At 41.4% G+C, this 20892-nt stretch overlaps 1 protein-coding gene across 1 annotated transcript in view; it reads left to right on the top strand.

Annotated features, from left to right (window-relative positions):
* The first annotated feature begins 685 nt into the window (after positions 1-685).
* slc23a3 (solute carrier family 23 member 3) overlaps positions 686-20892 on the top strand; it is a 31706-nt gene continuing 11499 nt past the window's right edge. The window contains exons 1-7 of the mRNA XM_088931102.1: positions 686-923; positions 6546-6709; positions 12517-12605; positions 16589-16665; positions 18216-18397; positions 18824-18947; positions 20413-20563. Coding sequence (XP_088787228.1) covers positions 795-923; positions 6546-6709; positions 12517-12605; positions 16589-16665; positions 18216-18397; positions 18824-18947; positions 20413-20563 — 916 coding nt within the window. The 5' untranslated portion in view covers positions 686-794. The remainder of the gene's footprint in view (positions 924-6545; positions 6710-12516; positions 12606-16588; positions 16666-18215; positions 18398-18823; positions 18948-20412; positions 20564-20892) is intronic.

Consider the following 20892-nt stretch of genomic DNA (forward strand, 5'->3'; position numbering starts at 1 on the left):
CTACTCTTTTCGAGAAACACCCTGGGATTTTTAATGACCAGGGAGAGTCAGGACCTCGGTTTTACGTCTCATCCGAAGGACGGCACCTGTTTACAGTATAGTGTCCCATCACTATACTGGGGCATTAGGACCCACATGGACCACAGGGTGAGCACCCCCTGCTGGTTCCCAGGAGGTCTCCCATCCAGGTACTGACCAGGCTCACACCTGCTGAGCTTTCAGTGGGCTGCCAGTGGTGAGTTGCAGGGTGATATGGCTGCTGGTATACTGTAGAGGAGCCAATGTGTTCAGACAGAAAGCCTACTTCTGTATACAGCCTTACTGTACTGTTTGGACTAATTGAGGGTGATTCACTGGATTAAAAAAAAAGATCAATATGTCTAGATCAATAAGCTTCAAGCAAACAGATAAGAAAACAGGACTCAATGTTCTCCTCTGCTCTTTCTTACATTCTGAACAGTTTTTTTGTAGTTTTGAGTTAAACCTTATGCAAAGGATTGCCACATGCACTTATACATATAAGACATAGTAACACTGCATTACGTTTCCCTCCCCTTACATCAAAACAGAAAACAGTTATGCAAAAAACAAAGCATTCAATTAACATAATGATTAAAGGGGTTAATAACAAACCTGGTTACACAACCCAGAGGCAAAGGTTAAAAGGACGCCTCAGAAGCTGGTAGCTCTTTCTCTCTTCAAGATTGCCGATCAGTGACTAGAACTTTAAAAGGCTTCGATGTCAGGGGCGTAAATGTCAGAATCCAGCAGGGCCAGAGGAAAGCAGTGGAAAGATGGCTATTTGTAGTTTCGGTCCCGTTTTCGTGACAGACAAAGAGAAGACACAGGTGGAATCGCGGACGTCTGGCTTCAGGGTAGACCAGAGACCTCCCTGGTTCCTCAACATCTGCCTGGCTGTGCAGGTAAATAAAATTACAATGCGATAAGCTTGCATACCATAAAAATCATAGCACCAATCAGCTTTCTTTTTCGGGTGTTTTCAAATGAGGTAATCAGTGTGAAAGACTGTTATGTTTGCGGTTTGGAAAGAACTTTGTTTTGGCTATGTGACTCGGTTCCCTGGAAGAAGCTTTTGATTTGTATCCTCTTAGCAGATGAGGTTATATGAAGGCAATAAAGGCTACAAATGAGAGAAAGCTATTCTGCACATCTAAGAGCCAGATTAAAAAAAAACATGTAGAGAGCAGCCCATGACTGTATAAAGAACAGTATTCCGTTTTTGTCCTCAAACGCAAGTAAACTCGATTTCTACTTGATCTGCTGGGTCCATGTGCCATTATTTGATTTTAACAACATCCCACACAAGAGATATGTTTGTTTTTGGTGTTGCACTATAATGGAGACCCATTGTACAGTAGATAGACAGGTCTAGCTACTTTTATTGCATAAGACCAGTGGAAAGGCAGAGCCTTGATCATGTCTGTTAAACAAGCCCTGCCATTAGATTAAATTGTGCTGTACTTGCATTTAGGATTAACGAATAATTCACATTTCTTATGCTGTACTATCTATCTATATCACTATGCAATGTTTGTTCTGATTGGTGGATCGCTATCTTTGCCTTAAGGCATGTGTGAATGGATTTAGCTTTAATTAGCTTTACTGTAGCTACTCTTTAGAAAATTAATGCACAAGACAACAACAAAAACATAGTCGCCACAGGAACAGTCCTGTGTACTACTTTTCAATATCTGTGGATAAATTATATGTAGTGGATTTTCGTCCTTTTGAGTATTTGTTTTGCTAGTCTTGTCATTTTTATTGATAAGGAAATGAAAGTGTCGTCCCCCACACACTCCAGCTAGCCCTAGAGACAACCAGAGACATTTTACAGACCTTTTTAGAACTTTGATTCACTCCGGGCAATACCAATGAGTCCAGACATACTAAGAACACTGCTGTGTGCAGAATGCAAACTTAACACAAAAAAATAAATAGCCGTTTTGACGTAGTCTGTTTGCGTTAGAATGTTTAAAACATAATCCTCAGGCATGGAGTATCGCTTTGTTCTGGAACTCCTGTTGACCTCCATTTCATCATAAGCTCCTCCGGTCACTTGGAAGAAAAACAGACTAAGTCACATCTTGGAAATCATTCACTAGCAATATACAGTATGTAATTCTGAACTCGTGCACGAGTGAAAATGGAAAATTAGTGATCTTTCGACAAGGTAATGAATAACGGGAAATACCCCCAATTATTTTCACACTTAAACTTTTTACAATCAAATTGAATTTATTAAGGAGGCACAGGGTCACATTTCTGCTTGGAACCTTGGATGTATTTCCTGGGGAACTACAGTGTCTGCAGCACGTGGGGTTTGCACAGTATGTTCTCTCTGCGTTTGTGTGGGTTTCCTTCCACAGTCCAAAGCATACCGGTAGGTTAACTGGCCCTGGTGTGAGTGTGTGCGTGTCTGCGTGTGTCCTGCGATGGATGTATCCTGCCTTGAGCCCCTTGCTTACTAGGATAGGCTCCGGCTCCCCAACCACCCCTCCATTTTGGATAAAACAGTTAGAAAATGAATAGATGAAAAGGAGTGTGGATTTTATTTTAGTTGAAATCTGAAATGCTGTTACGCGAGACAGCTATGGTGAAATATCGATGTGAATCCTGTTATCTTGGCTTTGCCTTTGTGGGAGTATAGGTGTGACATTGGCTCATTATTAAAAGACTTTCTTACATAAAATCTTTTCATTTTTTTTTTGGGGGGGGAAGGTGATTCTTCAGCCCTAACTTTGCGGGCGATGATATTTTAATCTCCTCGTTGTTTTTTTTTTCATTTTATTGTCATAAGGACCAACAGAAACGAGTAGGAGCCATTCTGTCTGTCTAGCCCATTTGTTTCTTAGTAGCTAATCGATCCAGTTGCTTCTTGAATGAAGCCAGATTCCAAAAGATGTCTCAGGAGTCTTGCCCTTCCATGCAATCTGCACTTGTGTCTCCTGGTTTACGAAGTGATGGGGTTCACAACAACAGCAGCCAAGTTCAAGCTCATCTCAGCTGCTCTAATATGTAATCACTCCAGATATCATTACCTAAATTAAAATAAAATACTATAATTGCCTTAGGGAAGCCTCTTCTCCTTATGACCATCTTTCTCATCCTTCCTCCAACCCGTCTCCACCTCTGCAGGCCCCCCTTAGTTCATTGCTCATTCTGCAAGGGGGGTCTCAGCCTCCTGATCCTCCTCATCCAGGTGACTGGCCTTCAGCCAGGCAGGTAGAGCAAATCAAATGTGACTAAGTGCCCGCAGAACAAGTTTCAAGACATTTCATTCTTAGATGCAATAGGTGTACGTTTTTAAGATTGTCTTCATTTGGCAACACAGCTGGCAGCCCACTGAAGCTCAGCAGTGTGAGCCTGGTCAGTACCTGGATGGGAGACCTCCTGGGAAAAACTAAGGTTGCTGTTGGAAGAGGTGTTGTTGGAACCAGTAGGCAGTCAGTCAGTGGTCTGTGTGGGTCCTAATACTCCAGTATAGTGATGGGGACTTATACTGTAAAAAGGCGCCGTCCTTTGGATGAGGAGTAAAACCCCAGGTCCTGACTCTCTGTGGTCATTAAAAATCCCAGGGCATTTCCTGAAAAGAGTAGGGGTGTTGGCCAGAATTCCCATTGGCCTTTACCAATCATGGCCTCCTAATAATCCCCATCTATTAACTGGCTTCATCACTCTGTTCTCCTCCCCACTGATAGCTGGTGTGTGGTGAGAGTACTGGTGCACTGTGGCTGCCGTCACATCATCCAGGTGGGGGCTGCACATTGGTGGTGGTGGAGGGGAGTCCCCATTACCTGTAAAGTGCTTTGAGTGGAGTTTTCCAGAAGAGCGCTACATGTTTAAGGAATTATTATGATGATTAATTTACCTAGCTTTCTTCTGCAGTGCAAGAAATGTCAGCTAATTCGCTCATTTATTTGACTGATATTTTATTTTAGATATTATTTTCTTATATTGCACCCATCTATATCAGCTGGATATGCTAATGGAACTAGTCAAGGCTTAAAGGTACTATAGAAATGTCTCACCAGGGGTATGAAAACACAACCTTCCAGTTACAAGTTACAGAAGCATAACTACTGGTTCCCTATGGCCAGATGGAAACCTCCTGACATTTCTAGCATCTTTCCTGGACTTCATGGGTCATTTTGTTCAGTTAGTTCTCTTTTGTTTGACAAGACACCTCTTTTAAGATAAGATCACTTTATTGGCCATATACAATTTCTTGCATTAGGAATCTGTCTTTTCACATACCCCAGCTTGCTCTCCATGAGACACACAGGCACACAGACAGAGAGAGAAGCTTGGGTTCAGAGCGCAGGGTCAGCCATTTACACGGTGCCCCTGGAGCAGTTGGGGTTAAGGGCCTTGCTCAGGGGCCCAACGGAGTAGGATTCCTCTGATGACCATGGGATATGAACCAGCAACCTTACTGCCACAGGCGCAGATCCTTAGCCACAGAGCCACCACACCGCCCCATGCTTTTGCTTGATCTGATAAATTGAAATTGGAAAAGGCTCTTTTCACAGGCATGTTCAGATCAGAACATCAGTGTCCTGTACAGTACAGTATGTATATGAGCTAAAGAATAATCATACCATATTAAAGTGATCTGTTAATTCCATGCCACTACTTTGCTTGGACATCATCATAGGCTATAATGTATGCAAATATGCTTTCATGCCAGTTGGAGATTTATATATCCGAATTAGTTCAACATAATTGTACGGCACATTGTTAAAGGGGGTTTGGCATTCCCCACCTTCTTCACATTATACAGTACATTTGAAAAATGTATACAGTATGTACAATGTTTCCACCTGCACTGTTCTCCGAGCATACAGTACATAGGTAGGGAGGTTAGGTCCCCTTTTCAGGCCATTAAGGCCCATGGGGGAATGGGCCACCATTTTTCTCAACCATCTAATACTGGGGGTGGAGGCGATGTGGTCAGCATCACTCTCCAGCCGGCCTATTACCCCCAGAAGAATTAACCCCCGGTACTCATTTGGAAAGCAGGCTGAGTGGACCTGGGAGCCATCTGGAAGGAATTAGAGCAAACTACATCGCTTGCCCCTACCTGGGATTGAACCCAGGACCTTCCAGTCAGGAGCTAGACACCCTTCCCGTCTGAGCTACCACGGCTCCGCATACAGTATATTGCGAAGAATTTCCATTTAATTGAGAAGAAGTATTAGATAAGATCACTTCATTAGCCATATAAGCCAGCAGCCATATCACCCTGCAACTCACAACTGGCAGCCCACTGAAGCTCAGCAGGTGTGAGCCTGGCCAGTACCTGGATGGGAGACCTCCTGGGAAAAACTAAGGTTGCTGCTGGAAGAGGTGTTAGTGAGGCCGGCAGGGGGTGCTCACCCTGTGGTCCAGGTGGGTCCTAATGCCCCAGTATAGTGACGGGGACACTATACTGTAAATAAGTGCCGCCCTTCGGATGAGACGTAAAACCGAGGTCCTGACTCTCTGTGGTCATTAAAAATCCCAGGGTGTTTCTCGAAAAGAGTAGGGGTGTAACCCCGGCGTCCTGGCCAAATTTCCCATGCCTCCTAATAATCCCCCTCTATGAATTGGCTACATTACTTTGTTCTCCCCCCCCCCCCCTTTGATGGTAGGCGGAGCGACGTGCCAGTTGGAGTATCTCTCGGTTGCAGTTAATGGCAACGTCAGCTCAAAGATTTGGTTCAAACCACCAAATGGAGACTGGTGTGCCGACAAGCGGACCCTGCTGATGCGGGATTAACGCTGGGAAAGAGAGAGAGACTTTATTAGCCATATACAATTTCTTGAATTAGGAATTTGTCTTTTTGCATACTCCAACTTGCTCTCCATGAGACACACAGACACATTATTGATTGAGTATTGATAGTTGGTTCCACAGTATATGAGCCTGGGTGATCTTTTATAAGTATAGGTAAAAGTTGTAAATATTAGCTTGCCAGCTATAATGTTAATGGACAAAATGTGTTCTTCCTAATTTGCTGTATCTTGTTGCGGATGCCCATATTCATTTTAACTGTCTGGATTGTCTTTCAAATCTCTAGCTCGATCAATTTAATTACTTTTAATAATACTCAACAATGTATAGTGCTTTATACAGAGGATATATTTAATATGTAGACATTTCTTAATCCCTACCACATTTGTAAGTATGTTTGATACTGTTGATGCTCTATGAGGCTTTACAAATAATTGGTTCAAGTCTGTATTACTGATATTAAACTCTGTAATGGAGAAAGACTTTGGAATTCACTTGGTATTGAGATTTACTAGAGTGTCTATGTACCATAGAATTCATTGGTCGTTGAACAAAATATTGATTGCTGCACTACTTGACACATACATATTTTTACTGACAAAGCACAAAATAAAAAATTACCATTCTTGGTGCTGTACTTCTATTTCTTGTAAGTATATTGAAGGCTGTGATTCTGTTATAGTTGTAATTTCGAGTTCATAACGGCCTACACCTGCCTCTTCTAAGCCAGATCTTGTTTCTCTTTCTGCAGCATGTATTGATCCAGTCTTCCTTGCTGGTCCTTGTCCACAGCCTACTCCAGCAGCACCTCTTGGAGGAGAAAAGAGCCCGGATCCAATCTATCTACCACCTAATGGCAACAAGCCTGTTCAGCTCTGGCATCTCGACTCTCCTTCAGACCACACTGGGCACCAGGTAGACTGAACAGTCTAGCATTTATAAACATGAATTACTTACAATCACTTTCCAGTGAATATGAACACTCAGCAACCCTAGCAAATTTCAATGTCATTTCGACATGTAGTGAAATCCAGCTTTTTCAGGGACAGCCAGTCAATCAATCATTGAACCAACTAATCAATAATAATAATAATTGCTTACACTTATATAGCGCTTTTCTGGACACTCCACTCAAAGCACTTTACAGGTAATGGGGACTCCCCTCCACCACCACCAATGTGCAGCCCCACCTGGATGATGCGACAGCAGCCATAGTGCACCAGTACACTCACCACACACCAGCTATCAGTGGGGAGGAGAACAGAGTAATGAAGCCAATTCATAGATGGGGATTATTAGGAGGCCATCATTGGTAAAGGCCAGGGGGAAATTTGGCCAGGATGCCAGGGCTACACCCTTACTCTTCTCAAGAAGCACCCTGGGATTTTTAATGACCACAGAGAGTCAGGACCTCGGTTTTACGTCTCATCCGAAGGACAGCGCCTGTTTACAGTATAGTGTCCCTGTCACCATACTGGGGCATTAGGACCCACATGGACTGCAGGGTGAGCGCCCCCTGCTGGCCCCACTAACACCTCTTCCAGCAGCAACCTTAGTATTTCCCAGGAGGTCTCTCATCCAGTTACTGACCAGGCTCACACCTGCTTAGCTTCAGGGGGCTGCCAGTTGTGAGTTGCAGGGTGATATGGCTGCTGGCCTATCAGTCAATCAATCGATCAATCAACTAAGCCAACAAAGAAAGAACCAGACAATCAATCAATTATGTTCTTATATAGCACCTTTCAATCCAGAGCACTCTCAAGGAATTCTACATACCTGTAATTTACACACATAAAAATTGTACAGTAGACTAAAAATAAGGGATAATAACATGAAAAAAAGATTTATAAAAATGAAATTGAAAGAAAATAAAATTAGATTAAGGCTTGAAAGCCATGGAAAATACATATGTTTTGAGACAAGATTTAAAAACATTAGCAGGGGGTGCATTTTCAATATGGTCAGGAAGTGTGTACAAAAAGACAAGGGGCTCCAGCTGAAAAGGCTCAGTTCCCCTAACATACAGTATGAAATGAAGTCCTTGGTACGTTGAAGAGTCTAAAACCAGCACAACAAACTGGGATATGTGGGGATAGTAACTCTTGAAGTTACCCAGGAAAAATCCCTGTGGCACCTGATTGATCAATAAGACTGCATTTTGTAGACTTGGTTAGCAGTATAGCAGCAAACTTTTAGATGAGAACCATTAACAACAACTTTCCCCATCTTACAGGATGATCCCTCTACTGGTACCCTTTTTTCTGACCGCCCCATCATCATATCACCGACCACCTAATCTGTATAACCTTCTTGTTCCCAGCTCCCTTGACCGCCCTCAGCAATCATCCACACCAGGCACCTTCCCCTGCATCACCTGCAAATACTGTACATATCCAACACCACACTCATTCAAAGCCCCTCAGGACAGTTCCAGATCACCCAGATGGCATCTTGTACCTCCAGCAACCTTATTTACTGTATCTCTTGTAGTAAATGCCCAGCTATCTGCATTGGGGAAACAGGAAGGAGACTGGGAGACCGCTTCAGAGAACATGTCAGGGCTGTAAGGATCAAAGATCTCTCCAAGCCCAGAGTTTCTCATTTCACCTCTGATGGCCATGATCACACTGATCTCTCTGTCTCCATTCTCAAAGAAGGGTTTCTTAACTCCTATAGCAGAAAGACCTTCACACCTCTCGACTTCGCACCACCTGCGTGCCCACTCTGCCTCCCCCCTGCTCCAGCCTCCTCTACACTCCCGGCTTTTGTCCTCCTATGCTATATAATCTCCACCGACTTCCCTGTCCTTCTCACAAGCAAAGAAGGCTCCACAGCCGAAACGTTGTGTTTCCTTTCTTCTCTTTTCAGCCTGGAATAAATCTTTACTCGCACTTTTGAATGATGCAGTTTGAAAAGCATACAGTAGGCGCAGTCTAAAATGCACTGGCTAATTTCTTGGCGTGAATAAGAGAAAGAATTGGTCTTAAATGAGAAATTTTAATTGAATGGAAGAAGGATGTGCTGCAGACTTTGCTTACGTGCCATTAGAAGGATAGGGAACGTTTAACATAACCCCCTAAGTGTTTTAACGCAATTTAAGGGACAACTTCTGTATCACCACAAGTGAGTTTTAGACAGTCTCATTTTGAGACTTGATGGAGAGAAGCAATTAAAATCATACGTCAATCCATTCCTAATCGCTAATCCTGGTAGGCTTAGACTCACCCACAACCCTGAATTGCAAGAAGCAGTGAGAAATTGAATGGATGGGTTTCGGGGATGTCAGAGCCCATCTCAGCATGCAGCAGGTGAAGGCAGGATACACACCCTGCTCGGGACACCAGTCCGTTGCAAGGCACTCACAAACAGACACCCACTCACACCCAGGGCCAATTTTCCCTGAAGCCAATTAGGAATCCCACCAGATATGGGGAGAACATACAAAATCCATGAAGATGGCACCCCAGAAATTGCATCCAGTTGCCCAGCACAATGAGCCGGTTTAAAGACATCTTGGTTTTATTCTCGTTCAGTTGGAGATACTGTACTTTTGAGCCATCCACCACTATATGTCTTCAAGGCATTTGATTAGTGTTGAATGAACAGTTTGAGAATTTGGTGATATAGGCACACAGATCTGAGTATTGTCCGCAAAACAGTGGGAGAAAAACCATATACACATACAGTACCAAAACTAGGTGGCTCATAGTTTATGCTGTAGTAAGGCTTTATATACCACTTTCATAGGTTTTTTTATTACTCTGATTTTCTTCACAACACCATTTTGTCCACTAGCAACTCACAAAAGCCAACTGGCAACCTCTAAGGCAAGATAGATATCTTTTGATATCTGTGCAATGATAGTGCGTGTATACTGCTGTCCAGGTGACCTGGGCTCCCTTTTCCACACAGGACCTACTGTAAACCAGTACCTTGACCACCAACTGGCTTGTAAATGGGGTCTGAAAAACCAAACTGAATTTCAGTAGAGAGGTAACCCGAATACAGACAGACCACGGTGTGCAGCTCAAACAGGATTGGAAGTTTTACATATGATTTTGAATGAGGAAGAACGTAATGAAAGGGCCACTTGTATTGGCGCCTTGGTTGTTCAAGTTTATTGTCATTACACTCATATACATGGTATATGGTATAACGAAATGCTATTTAGCTAGCTCTCGGACATAAGTAGTACAAAGAGAAAAAACAACAACAACAACAACAACAATACAATTGTGTAACAAAAGAAAGACAGAGACAACAGGCAGTGTGCAAAAAACAACAACAGGCGATGTGCAAAAAAGGTAACAGGTTATGTGCAAAAATATGCATCAACAGAATAAAATAAAGGGATAGAAATTATGGGGAGTGAGCTTTTGACATGTATGGTAGAGGTAGATTTTCAATGTGTGTTTGGGTTTTTGGTAAGAAAGAAGGCACTGTGAGGTTCAGATCATAGGTGAGAGTGAGAGAGGCTGGGAGTTTAACAGTTTGATAGTGCGGGGGTAAAAACTGTCTCTGAGTCTGGTAGTCCGGGCCCGAATGCTCCGGTACCATTTTCCAGATGGTAGCAGATCATAAAGTCTGTAGCTGGGGTGTGTGGGGTCTTTGATGATGCTTAGAGCTTTCCTCAAGCACCGTCTGTCATAAATGTCCACCTGGATAGATGGGAAGGCAACCCCAGTGATGGACTGGGCAGTTTTCACCACCCGCTGAAGGTGGTGTCATTGAGTCTTTAGAAAATGAAGTCCGCAAGGTGATGGTTCAGTGTGAATTTGGAAATCAAATGCATCTTATATTCCAGGAGCGCTCTGTCCAGCTAACGCGAAAATAGCTTGTTTTTCTTGTTCACTCTGCTTTCTCCATCCACCCCGAGCTAGACGTATCTACTGTACCTAAGCGTGTGTGTTTTTGTAGCGTGTGCTACACTTTTTGTTACTAAAAACAATATTTTAAGTCATTTCTCAAAATATGGTCTCCAAACACGACTGTTAAGTTTGTTTTCACTGCAGCTGCACCACGGTTGAATTAGATATATATTTACCAGCAAAAACAAAACACATCACATACAATACATCACAAAACACAAGACAACTGCGCCTTTCAGAACTATGTTATACTGCACATCAGTATAAAGCAAATGAACATTGTGTTCATAGGTTCATCTCGCATTGTATTTGAGAGAAGCAGGAAATACAGGATAATTTATCGTTTCTCCAACAAAAGCAAAAATTCGCTAAAATACATAAAGAACATTTTACCTTACCTTGAGGAAGTGCGTTCATTTTACGATTTTACTATGACAATTCAGGAGTTTGTGAAAACAAAACATTCTGCAACAAAGATTGCTGCTGAAGCTGCCTATACAGTACGTTCAAATCAACCGGCTCTAGAACAAAAGCTCATTTGATAGGTTAAAATAGCGGTCATTTAGCGAATTCTGACCATTCAGAGGCTTAAACCTTCCTCTCTATAGCATGCAGGTGTAGTTTTTTTTTATTTTACTAAACCTGTTTATGAGTACTCTGTAAACCAGGTATTTCTGTATAATAAAAGTGCAGAAAGTGCAAAATAATTTAAAAAGTGTTTTTAAACACTTTTAAAAAAATGTAAACATTATAAAAAGCCTCTCTAGGGCTAGCAGTATTGCAATACTATAGTAAAAATGTGTTCTTTTCATTTTTTTATTATTTTATTTTACATTTCTTTAATCACTTTCAAACTTTTTTTCGTGGTAGTAGACATTTTAAAGAAGAACAAGAAAAATAAATTTACATCATAAGTGTCCCGCAACCTGAGAAATTGACTTTTGAAGAAAGACATTAAAATGCGTCTGTGCTTTTTAGCTGGTTTTGTTCTAATGAAATGATGTTTCATTAGAACATGTTTCTAATGTAATGATATTTCTTTGGAATACACACTTCACGTCTTTTTAAGAGAAAGACATATAAAAATCAAAAAAGGTTCAGACAAAATGTCCAAGGGGTTATCTTTAATTCAATTTATTAAATAATAGCCTGTTCACATTTTTAATGATTAAAAATAAACTGTGGGCAGGTGCTAATGATACTAATCACAATAGCGTTATAGATAATTTGAATTTCTTCTATTATTTATCTGGTACCTTAAACAGTCTGAAATAGTGCTACATCTTACCAAATAACAATAATATGAAGCAATCAACACTTAACTGGTGGATATTATACAAATGCATCAAAAAGATTCAGATGTGTTCATGTGTCCGTAATTATTTCTGACAAGTTAATACAGCTGTACAAAAATATGTCCATTTTAATCCTGATTTCCAGATGGAGAAACAATTGCTGATGATTCATGGAAGTCTGTCTTGCAACATGAACTGTAAATGCAAAATGTGTATTCATTTTAAAATACCATGACTACAGTATGTGCACTTTCATGAAGAAAATGTTTTCGAACATCTACAGTATGTCGATGGAAAACCAGGAAAAAATGCAACAGTATTACAGTGCTTTCACAGAATGTCCAACTTACAACTTTTACAATTGTGATAGAGTTGATCGAGTTACTTATTTGTTTTGTATCCAAGCATAATGCATTATGCAATCACTCCAATACTGTATTAGCCATAATACTGATATTTCTTCACAGAGTATATACTGTATTGAGCGCCAACATGTTAAATGCCATTAAAACTACATAAGCAAAAAATATTTACATCGCATAATTTTATTTCCACTCAGGTTGCCTCTAATTCAGGCTCCGTCTATGGAATTCCTTATACCTGCTATTATTCTCACGTCCCAGGAAGAAGGACATCATCATGGAAATGGTAAGTTTCATCTCCAGTAGGAAAAACTTAGAAGAGTGTTACTGCAGTTTATGGAGGATAGAACACTCCTTTTCTAACTGGCACTATCACAAGGACATAGTTTACAGTGTGAGGAGCCTATTTGTCTTTCCTTGTTTGTTTGGTTGCTAGTAGCAATTACAGTCACACTTCTTTTAGGGTAAGTTCCTACCAACTTTGGACACACTAGTTGGCACAATTATTTATAACCTTATAACCCGTTATTCTTTAAGATTTTCTTAATCTCTCTCATGTTGCTTAGGAGTCGCTTATGTACAGCAGTTTTCAAGTTTTTCCTCAGATTCTTCGTGGGATTCAAGTCCGGACTTTGACCAGGCCAGTCAAGTACACTTTCCTATTCTTAAACCACTCTAGTGTAACTTTGGCCTTGTGCTTTAGGTCATTCTCTTGGTGATTTTTTGTCCTAGTCTAAAGTCTGAAGCAGATTTTTTCTTTGCTTCGTATACAGTATGTTCCCATCAATCTTGACAAGCCCCCTCTGATGGGAAGCAGAACTAAAACATAATCTTTCCACCACCTTGCTTGACAGTAGAAATGGTGTTAACTGTGTGATGCAGTATGTTGTCTTTGCATCAATTGCAATGGTTCTCATTTAGACCAACCACAGAACGTTTTGCCACATGTTTACAGTATCACTTACTGCATATATACTGATGTTCCCATCTGCGTGGAACAGGCTGAAGAGTGACTCATCCAGAGTGACCTGATGCCACTACTGACGAGTCCATCGCAGCCTCTGTCTGGCCCAGGCCAGTCAGATGTGACGTCTAGGAGGTGTGAGCAGAGGGCCTCTGACAGGTCACCTTGCTCTAAGGCCAGCAGCATGGAGCCTCACTGTCCTGTCACTGATGCGGGCATTGTGTCTGCAGGCAGTTTCAGCAGCAGTATGGGTGGCAGATCTGAAACGATCTCTCAGATGGACCAGTCTGATGTGTCGGTCCTGCTCTGGTGTGGTCACTCGAGGGCGACCGGATCTTGGACATCTGTCCTGCCGGTCTGCTGAAACCTTCTCTGCAGTCAGGACACAGAGGGGCGGCTTACTCCATAGTGTCTGGCAACGCTGGCACATGACATGCCTGCCTGCAGCATGCCAATGGCCCTCTCCCTTGCTTCTGGTGACATTCGAGGTGTTATGGAATCCACAGAAAACTGGCCTGGAAGTGTGGCCTTTTCCTTGCAGTGGCCTAAGCTTTGAATGAAGGCCTTTTTAAAGGTGACCTGATCAGGCATTGTTCCACCCGGACCTTGTTGGGTAAAAGTACACCTAACGAGCTCTCATGTGATTGACAGTTCCTCACTGCACAAGCTGTATTGCCGGTCAGAGGGCTTAAAACAATTCGACAACTTTTTTGAAAGTACATAAGCTATAACTTTATTATTCTCATTCCAGAAAATGTGGCGTTTTTTTTTTCCATCAGTATACCTTGTTGCAAAGTTTATATGGGATTTGGACAGGATTTCCACTCTTCCATTCAGGCCAACATTGTGGAGTGACTGGGGTATTGTGTCGTGCATGTTTTTTTGCCAGCTCAGCTGTCACAGATGTCGGAAAGAAAGAACGGTGGAATGGCAGGAGAGCGAAAATAGACCCTGTGCGTAGTGGCGAGACGGGGGTTAGCCCAGGCTCAGCTGTTCAGGAAATGCCGTATAGAAACCTATGCCCTCAGGCCGTGGACAGGAGTGACCTGGTGCTAGACTAGATTCAGGACATCTGAACCTCAATGCTGAGTGAGGAGCAGAGCAGAAGCAGGAAGTAAATAGGCTACACAACAAGACACACCAGAAAGACAAGAATAATCGCAGGGAACTAGGAACAGGAGAGAAGTAGAGCGCCCTCTAGGTGTACTGGGGGTGACATCAGCCTTTGAACTCTGTAGCTCTTTCAAAGTCACCATTGGCCTCACAGTTCCATCACTGAGAAGCCCCCCCTTTTCTATCTGTTCAGTCAGGAAGGATCTAGGAAGTGTCTGGATGTAATGATCCATATTCTGCTTCTTAATGATTGACATCACAGTACTCAAAGGGCTGTTCCATGCTTTTGAAGTTTTTGAATAGATTCCAGTGTATCTATTCTTTACTCTGCATTTCTTAATGTTTATGCTTTACAGTCATGTGTTTCAACTGGCCATATACGTGTTTATCATAATTTTATCAATTTGTGTATTCACGTTTCCATATAGTTGACAGCTTAGTCAGTACTGATTTTCCCTGTAATCTGAACAAAACCACAACAGGCAGATCTCTCAGTGAGGAGGCAGATATCTTTACATAGACTTCTAACCACTCTGAAACAGATTGTTAAAACCTACCCCGTGTTAGAGCACAATTCCTAATGCGCTTGATCAATGAGATGATCAAAAATAAAGACAGCACATCTGGGCTGTGTAGGAATGGTGAGGCAGAGCCTTTTTATTTTTCTTTCTCAAAGTGAAAAAAGAAGGCTTTTTCTCGGCTTGTTTGTCTCCCAAAAAGAAACTCACTCAGTCCTCCATTTCTACCTTTCCCTCGAGCTTCTTTCAGCAGTTTGGGCTCTCTTGCAGAGCTCAGGTATACAGCTTTACCTGGTGAGAAGTCACAGGCCACTAAATACTGAGGAGCTCAGCTGTCAGATAGCAGCAGATCAACAGCTCTTAATTAATAATAATAATTGCTTACACTTATATAGCGTTTCTCTGGACACTCCACTCAAAGCGCTTTACAGGTAATGGGGACTCCCCTCCACCACCACCAATGTACAGCATCCACCTGGATGATCTGACGACAGCCATAGTGCACCAGAACGCTCACCACACACCAGCTATCAGTGTGGAGGAGAGCAGAGTAATGAAGCCAGTTCAGAGATGGAGATTATTAGGAGGCCATGATTGGTAAGGTCCAATGGGAAATTTGGCCAGGACGCCGGGGTTACACCCCTACTCTTTACAAGAAACACCCTGGGATTTTTAATGACCACAGAGAGTCAGGACCTCGGTTTTACATCTCATCCGAAGGACGGCACCTGTTTACAGTATAGTGTCCCCATCACTATACTGGGGTTTTAGGACCCACATGGACCACAAGGTGAGCGCCCCCTGCTGGCCCCACTAACACCTCTTCCAGCAGCAGCCTTAGTTTTTCCCAGGAGGTCTCCCATCCAGGTACTGACCAGGCTCACACCTGCTGAGCTTCAGTAGGTTGCCAGTTGTGAGTTGCAGCGTGATATGGCCATATCTCTTAGGCAGTGTCACACCAGGTTTACTAAGCACATGGGAAATGCAGTAGTACTGTATATTATATATTAAAAAGAAAGCAAGCATTTAGCCTTTAGCTTTTATTAAAGAGATCCAGTGAAATTGTAATGTTGCATTATCTAACCCTTTGTAGGGTATTCAATTTTTTAAAAACTTCCAATGATGCAGATGTGGCCAGGATCAAAGGTGTCTTAGTTCCTTGAAATATACTAGAAATATAATCCTTATAAAAGAAATGTTAATTCATTGATTTACCGCGAATATTGTACATAAGCCCCTGAAAGTCTTAACTTTGTAAGCAAGAGTTCAGACAACTGTTCAGGCAATTCAAAATCAAAATGATCTATCTCAGCATTATACTGTTATAAACTAGCTGGGGTCAGCACAAAACCTGAGCATTAGGTAAAATGTGAAGCATGTGAGTTCTTTTGATTCTCCAGCAAGGTGACAAAGCAATCAATCAAAGTCAAGCTTGACAAAACTAGAAAAGCTAGAAAAGGCTAGAAGAGCTCATTTTCATTCCAAGAAAGAAACGAATGACATCTTTTCCATATTCTGGAACGCGTTTGTCATCAAGTAACCGCTTAAACAGTGCTTTCTTTAGGCACAGAAAACGGCATTGTTTTCTTGGAATGGAACTACTGACAGTATAGTCAGCTCTGGGTCATGTTGACTTTGCCTGGTAAAACATTAATTCAGAGTGCTTTATTTCAGGAAGTGAGGTCTCATGCAGTGGTCCATGGTGTGGAACTAAAGAAGACACCATTACCTGGAATAAGCCAATCAGAGAGGTAATGCCTTCACCGATAACTAATAAATGGATATGCGTTTCTTTATGGATTACATGATGCAAGATACTGTATGTCCACTGAAAAATGCAGTATATACAGTACAGTATGCACTATATATGAAACCCTCCATAAGCTTCAATTCCCTCTGGCCCAACTATAAGTAATTACCAATTGTAAATACACTTAGCTTCTATTTCAGAAAAGGGAAAGATGTTAATATAGGATGAAAGCCAGCAAAACTGTATGACGTACCACAGTTCAGGAGCATGTCAGGCATACATGTTACAGGCATAAAACAATCACAGACAAGAGGAAGATTGAGAACATGTTTCATGGATCAATGGCTAAATTAATAAAATTCATCTAAATTAAGTTAAATTAATCTAAAGTTTTGTCTAGATGTTTCTTAAAGGACCCAGCAAGTGAGCTTAAATCCCTGGCTATCCCAATTTGAACTTCCTTTTAGTTTTACTTGTCAAACTGTGTCATTGTTATGCTACTAAATCTAAAGTAGTCTGATGGGTTGAACCTATACAGTATACATTATGTACAGGACCACATATTAAACTGTTTTTTTAAACTGAGCATCAGAAGAAACCAAACATAGAATTTTAAACTGAGCATCAAACGAAACCAAACTTATCATTGATGATAAGAACATAACTGTACATATCTTTATACACATTATTAGTGAGAGAGTTAATTACAGTAGGAGTATTGGATGAGTTGAAACCTAACTGTAACTTCTACCAGTTAAAAATCAAGAAAAACACAGAAAGGAGCCATTATGCACACTTATCAATATAATCACACCTTAGTTATAGTATGTAGGAATACATGATGTAGTTTCACTTAGTAAGTGTTGTATTCTATCTCTGGTGCTTGCAGTCAGCAATTTGTAACCTGGTAAGACCTGGGCAGACATGAGGCCAAATGCAGTACACGAATGACAGTCCACAATCATGACACCTGACCAGGGAAGTCAAATGAAATGTTCTGCAAAGGAGTGTATAATCATGTGGGGCGATATGGATCCAGTCCTGGGTTAGTGCTTCCCTTACCATGGACTGATGTGACAGTACAAAACAGGGTAGCCCACACCCTCACGATGCTCACATAACAACAGCTTTCTTGCGACATGAGAATGTCACATTTTTGCAACAGACTCACATACCATTGAACATGTAATGGACGAGCTGGGTTGAAGCCTGATAGAGAACCGTGAACAGGCACAAGCTTGGCAAGCACTTGCAGACGTTTTATAGAGGTTTACTGGAGAAGGCCACGTCACAAGTGCTTCTCTAGTAAAGTCTTGATGAATCTAAATCACAGATAAGTGTTTAAACCCAAGAAAAAATCTTGATTTATTATTGGCAATCTACTGTATTTGCCGTAAACTCCTTTAATAAGCAACTCCTTTTGAAAAGTAAAGATAATAAATGCAGCTCCCCAGATTAAAATGATAACGCTCGCTATAAAATTACAGCGCAGAAAGAGGACCAATCTGTATAACACTCAATAACAACTCAATCTGTCTCTTTCCTCTGCAGCTCCAAGGAGCTGTTGTAGTGGCAGGACTAGTTCAGGTGCTCCTGGGAATCTCGGGGCTGAGTGGTCTAATCCTGTGGCACTGTGGCCCGTTGGTGATTGCACCCATGCTCTGTATCATTGGGTTTTCCATCTACAAAGAAGCTGCCCTGCTCTGCTCATCACACTGGGGTATTGCCACACTGTGAGTTATGAATGTGCTCGTCGTGGAAGTTCTCCTGAAAAGTTGTCTTTTTGCAGTTGGCTTCGGAAAAAAAACTGCTTATTATACAGTAGGTAGAACTAAAGTGTCTCTTTTTTTTCCAATGGGAGTTCCTTTCGGCGAGGAAAGGAGAAACAAAATGAACCAGTTTGTTTGGTTTATTCTACTGAAACCTGGTCATCGGACTACCAGTAAAAAAGAAGACAGAAATAGCCATTATATGATGAAGGATAAAAATGGATTAAAACCTCTAGTGCATTATGAAAGAAAATAAGATTAATCCTTATATTGTTAGCGATCTTATGGACATTTGTGAGTTGTGCTATTTCACTAGAATCCTGGCAATTCTACAGCTCAGATAAGCTCAGAGAAGTTGGTGTAATGTTTTTTTTTTAATTCTTTCTGCAGCATAGTACTCCTCATTGTCATCTTGTCTCAACACCTGCATGACTGCTTTTTCCCAGCCTGGGGAACGTGCGTACCAGAAGACTCTCCCAAGCCTTCTTACTACCCAGCCTGTAGGATGCTCTCAGTAAGACATGCTATAGATTCTATATGTCTTTTGTACGAGGTTGGCCTATGTTTCCATTGGAAAAAGTTTTGATAAACAGCAAAGCAGGGATTGAGAACATCTTAATGACCAGCTTTTCATGCTGAGAACCATCTTAAAATACATCAGATCACCTTATAGAAGAGCATAGTAAATCTGCATTAAAAAATCAAATACAGTAATGAATGACCCAGAAATCCAGTCTACTGTGCAATTGTGATTTTGTTTCTCTACAACATTGGCGGCAACAAAAAATGGTTAAGAAAGGGACATGAGACAGCATTTTGGCCTTTTCCTTGCCTGAGATACAAATTATTTTATTGTATTGCACATTGAAGCAAACTCACATTTTAATATAATGTATGAATTCTGAGAAGTCACATTCTGGTGTCAGTCCCAGCTACTGTAGTGGGCTAGAATATTATATTGTAATCAAACTTCAAACAGCAAACAAATGGCAATACAATTAAAGGAACACTGTCATTTTCATTTCAAATGTGTAGAATTTAATTGTTGTTTTTTAGTAAAAAATATGCATTTCTTAGGGAGCAAAGTTCAGAGAATGGATCTTACCCAAAATTCCTAGTAATAGTAGGACTAGGCCAAGTACATCTGTAATAGTCTCCTTTCTGTTAATTACTATCAAGGAAATAAGGATCTGGAATCCCATTTCAGTCAGATTCACGAATATATCTAGATATATTCTGTAATCACAAGAATTATTTTTAATTACATTTAAAATAACTTTCTTGCAGTTTCTTGCAGTTCACGTATGTACATCTGAAATTAAAAATACTGTAGCTGTAAAATAGAGGAGGCCATTGGCCCATCAAGCAAACTTGACAGTAGCTAAATGATCGCCTTTTTTTATCTTGTGCCAGATTATCTGTATACATACCAGAAGTTATACCTGCTATACGTGTAATACAGTATACGCTGTACATTCTGGTGGGAATTCTAAAATATGAAGTTTTAAACAAATGTTTGATGTAATCCATCATGTCTGCACAGATGCACTTGTGCAGACAGGTACAGTCTTTGCTATAGAAAGGTTTCAGATGACCAAAATAGCTGAAGCCACACGTGTCCTCCTTTCCTTTATCATGTATGCTGTTACAGATTATAGCCTTTCAACCTTTGCTTGGTGCAGAATCCCAGAAAAGACCGCATTTTAGTTTTCAATTCATTTACAAGGTGCCAAGGTTCACTAATCATAAATGATTTCCTGGCTGACCCTGCACTCTGACCCCAAGCTTCTCTCCATGTCTGTGCTTCTCATGGAGAGCAAGTTGGGGGATGCGAAAAAAGACAAATTCCTAACACAAGAAATTGTATATGGCCAATAAAGTGATCTTAAGATTTATCTCTGAGTAGTGACTGTAGGATGCAGGCCTCTGGAGAGTCATTGCACAGTGATTCACTTCCAGTGTTTCTCCTGCCTTTGTAGGTGCTACTTCCTCTTCTGTGTGTTTGGATCATCTGTGTCCCTCTGGAAATCACAGGTGTCTATCCTCTGAAACACCCAAAGGAACTCAGCCAGCTGTCAAGACCAATAAACCTCACCTACCAAGTTCCCTGGCTGAGACTGCCTATTCCAGGTATTGTAGTCCTGGTACAGTGAATATTGAACTCATTGTCTCTGAACATAATCATAGTGTTGTGAACTAAAGCTCACATTGTTGTTCTATGAATATTATGATATTTTGCTGGATGAACAGCACAGTGCACTGCTACTGCCTCTTGTAGTAAAAATACAGGAGAGCTTGCAGGTCTGCCCTTTACTTATTCAGATGAGAGTAGAGTTAAATCTCTACAGTCTAAAGGTATTTCCACGATCCGTGATTTTAATTGGCCGGGACGATGTTCAAGGGTGTCAGGAGCTGCCCACAGGGTCCACTTCCTTGGTTCTCTGGCTGTTTAGGTGGTC

The sequence above is a fragment of the Atractosteus spatula genome, chromosome 13, assembly GCF_055471065.1.
Source record: "Atractosteus spatula isolate fAtrSpa1 chromosome 13, fAtrSpa1.hap1, whole genome shotgun sequence".
Classification (NCBI taxonomy): Eukaryota; Metazoa; Chordata; class Actinopteri; order Semionotiformes; family Lepisosteidae; genus Atractosteus; species Atractosteus spatula.